At 36.3% G+C, this 3,774-nt stretch overlaps 1 protein-coding gene across 1 annotated transcript; it reads right to left on the bottom strand.

The window, feature by feature from the left end:
• Window positions 1-2,085: 2,085 nt before the first annotated feature.
• LOC130461609 (uncharacterized) lies at window positions 2,086-2,532 on the bottom strand. The gene has a single exon (XM_056829763.1). It carries the CDS (start codon window positions 2,530-2,532, stop codon window positions 2,086-2,088), a length of 447 nt encoding a protein of 148 aa, XP_056685741.1.
• Between the last annotated feature and the right edge of the window lie 1,242 nt (window positions 2,533-3,774).

Below are 3,774 nucleotides of genomic sequence, written 5' to 3'. Positions count from 1 at the left end.
TAAACATGTTGTTAGAGATAACTTGCGGAAGAAGTTATCATGGGATTGTGTTGAGAGTTTATGTTTTCTACTTCCGTATTTTATAAACTCTATTTTATTTTATAGTCATGACTAATCCAATTATTTAACTATTAGTTAAGGGATTTTAACGGTTTTTGTTTTGGGCCGTAACGATTCCGACTTTGTAGTCATGCCATTAACTATTTATTATGATTTGAAAGTTAGTTAATTTCCGCTGCATAATTCTGGTAAATAGCCTTAGCCGTTATCAGGGTGGCGACAATATCTTGGTAATTCTTTTATATTAGTCGGAAAATGGAATTATAAATATAAGGAATTATCAGGGTTTTACAAAGTAGTATTTGCAGAGCTCTAGTTTAAGAGCTGCTTTGCATTAATTAATATTGCAAAGTGGTAAATGCTTAAACTACGATTTAAAAACTACTTGATAGTAATTCATACTATTTGAGTAGGATATGCGGAACTTTAGGATTTTTGAAATTTTATTTCCTAAAGTCAAAACGTTATTTTTGAGTACTAAATATTTTGAAAAGTCAAATACATATTAATTTATGTTATTTGAAATTTTATGGAATTTAATTTTATTTTTGGTCCGAATTTATTAAATTCGAATTATTTTTGAAATTTCAGAATATTTTTTCTTTTCTCGGAATTTCCGAATTTTCAAAAAAAAAAAATAAAAAAATTCAGAATTAATTATTTAATTATTTTCGAAAAAGTCGAATAAATTAATTAAATTATTCGATGAATTATTTAAATTTTCGATTTTAATTTTAATAATTTCGTTTAAATTTGGAGTTATTTATTAAATTAATTTCGAAACTTTTTATTACTTCTAAGTGAGGAAAGGGTTGATTAAGAAGGGCATTTAATTTAAGAATGCATCTAATAAGTGCTATGTGTTAAGTATTCATTGTGTGCTTATGTATTCAAATTTGATCATGTTCTATGTTGCTTTATGTGATTAGTTGCATCATGATTCATGATTAAGCATATATCTGTGCATTGAAATTGTATGGCTCCACGAACTTATTTTGTTTTGGAACGCATTAGTAAGACTTTTAAGTTGTGTGTTTTCAGGACTTAAGATGTTGATTTCAAAGTTCGCTAACCTAGGACACCTAGAGAAGTTAGATGTGAGACCCCACACATTTATGTGAAGAAGATTGAGTTCACTTGCAATTATTTTGCTACGGTCCAGAATTTGCCTCAACTAAGGAATAATGATGTTATGTCTGAGATGGTTATTCATTGTTTGCCTCATAAGAACCCATACATAGAGCTTAAGATTCGATTCCATGATATGCATTCCGACAGTGGCATCCCTAATTACTTTAAGTATGGTACTCCTGATGTTAGATGGAGTTATGACATGGAGGTCATGACCACTATTCTAGAGCTTGTAGGGCAATGTTTTGAGGATGGTAAGATGGTGGAAAGTGTCAACCACATGGAGAGTGATAGTGATGTGGAGATCCCTATGAATGAGGATAGTGATGACGGTGTTGTTGAGATTGAGAATCCTAACCCTATCATTCCCGAACCCACTATTGAGATTTCTAGCGACACTGAGGATGAGCCTGAAGCCAATGATGAAGTGAACAATGTGCTACAAAAAAATAATGGAGACATGGAATATGATTCTGATCCTGAATAAGACATAGATGATTTTGAAGATCAAGACCGTTCTCCTCAAATCTGCAGGGGAGGTTGGCTAGTAGAATAGCTACAAATTTTCAATTGTAATAGCTAGTACTTGTTTTAGTTGAATAATAAAGTAGCAAGCTCTCTTTGTGGTTTTAGTAATTCATTTTTATGGTATAGCGAATAAAGTACTATCCAAAGGATGTAGTATTCTATCATTGAAGTAATAAAATCTTTAGATTCTTTTCGTTACCCTTATTTCTAAGTTTTAAGTTAAGTTGAGTGGTTTTTTTTTTTTGATAAGTCGGAGTAGATTTCATTGCTTGAAAAACCAGATTACAAACAAAGTCCTAAGCCAGGGAGGCTAAGGAGCAAACAACATGACAACAGTCATAGGGAAGAAAAGAGAAGAAACAAAGCCTAAATAGTGCATTTGCTCTTCCACCAAATCTGGTCATTTGTGCTAGATTGCTTAGCACCTATATGAGCTAATCTGTCAATCACACTCCTCTGAATGCCTCTGATAGTAGTTGAAGGGGTAGGAACCTTCTGATTCCAGAGAGCATCATTTCTTGCTCTCCATAGATTATACACAGTAGCATTGACAGCAGTGTGTATTGCTGTCTTTTGAAATTTGCTGCACTGGCTCTTCCATTTAACCCACCTCAGCAGGCCCATATAATGTACTTTGCTAGTAGGAATATCTAGCCATTCCTCAACCCCCTGTAGACATCTTCTACTGTATTCACAGTCAAAGAAAAGGTGTGGGTGAGTTTCATCTTTTGCCTCACAAAGCAAGCATGTAGTAGTGTTACAGACCCCAATCTTATGTAGCCTTTCTCTTGTTTGCAGTCTCCCTTGGACCATCAGCCAGCAAATCACTCTAGTCTTGGGAATAGAGGCTCTATTCCACACTGCAGATCCCAAAGGGATTTCATGTTATTTCTTCAATGATATTTTACTTGTAAGGTGGTTAAATTCTATACCACTTAATTTTTTTGATGCGAACGAAAGCGGGAATTGGCCCAAAAGTAGGCGCCACTTTTCCCATTAGAGTCCGAAATTTGGTGACTATTTGTGCTACTGTTTTGACTTGTTTGGTTAAGTGCAATACTTTATTAAGGTCATGTCCGACTCAGTCTTTAAAGTTAGTCTTTTGTTTTATTCAGGAGAAGGGATATGACTACCCAAGGGATTGCTGATGTGGTTAGGCAATTAGATGAAGTAGTGCAGAACTTAGCACAGAATAGAAATAACCTGGGACTCGATCCAGCTGGGGAAATGTTTAAGAAGGTGGCCCAGAGTAAGCCTCCTCTGTACTAAGGGGAAATTGTGTTGGGTTATGAATAATACAAAAATATAATTCATGCGGAAAAACCATAAAGACAGAATCCAAATTAATTGCCACATAGTCAATTAGCATAATTTAGGTGACATACAATGTGATGCGTGCCTTCCCTAGCTGCTCCCGAACCGAACAAGAACAAGTCTTTAGAGCCCCAAACGTTTCCCCTCCGTAGAAAGTCACAGCACGTTCAGATCCGCCATAGGTTTAACCAACTAGGATTTTACTTAAGGTTTTATGTATTCGGGCAGGCTTGTATTATGTTCTCCCTTGAACACAATGGGAATAAAGAATATGTTTTCAATTTAATTAATGTGTATAATTATAAGGCCCTAGCCCTATATTTATAGTGTAGGAAATAAGGAATTTGAGTTTTAGTAGGAATAGAATTACCAAACCTACTAGGATTGCAATTCTTATTCAATTAGAATTACAACTATAATTAAATTCTTAATTATTTGAATTCTAGTAAAACTAGGAATACTTAATCCAAGGTTACTTGGGAATTAAGCAATCGGATATTTCTTGTAGCCCAAGACGAACAACCCCAAGCAGCCACAAGGGCCCACGTGGGTTGCGCGAGCTGCCTCGGCCCACGGCGCTGCGGCCCATGCCTTGGCAGGCCTCGCAGCTGCTGCACGCTAGCTGGGCGCAGCCCATGTGCTGCTGCCTTGCCGCAAGCTTGGCGCGACCCATGAGATGATGCTTTTCTTGCAGCTTGGTGCGGCCCATGGGGCTCCCTTGTAGCTTGGCCCGGCCTCATG

The sequence above is a fragment of the Spinacia oleracea genome, chromosome 5 (genome assembly GCF_020520425.1).
Source record: "Spinacia oleracea cultivar Varoflay chromosome 5, BTI_SOV_V1, whole genome shotgun sequence".
Classification (NCBI taxonomy): domain Eukaryota; kingdom Viridiplantae; phylum Streptophyta; class Magnoliopsida; order Caryophyllales; family Amaranthaceae; genus Spinacia; species Spinacia oleracea.
This window is presented reverse-complemented; position numbering and strand designations above follow the sequence as displayed.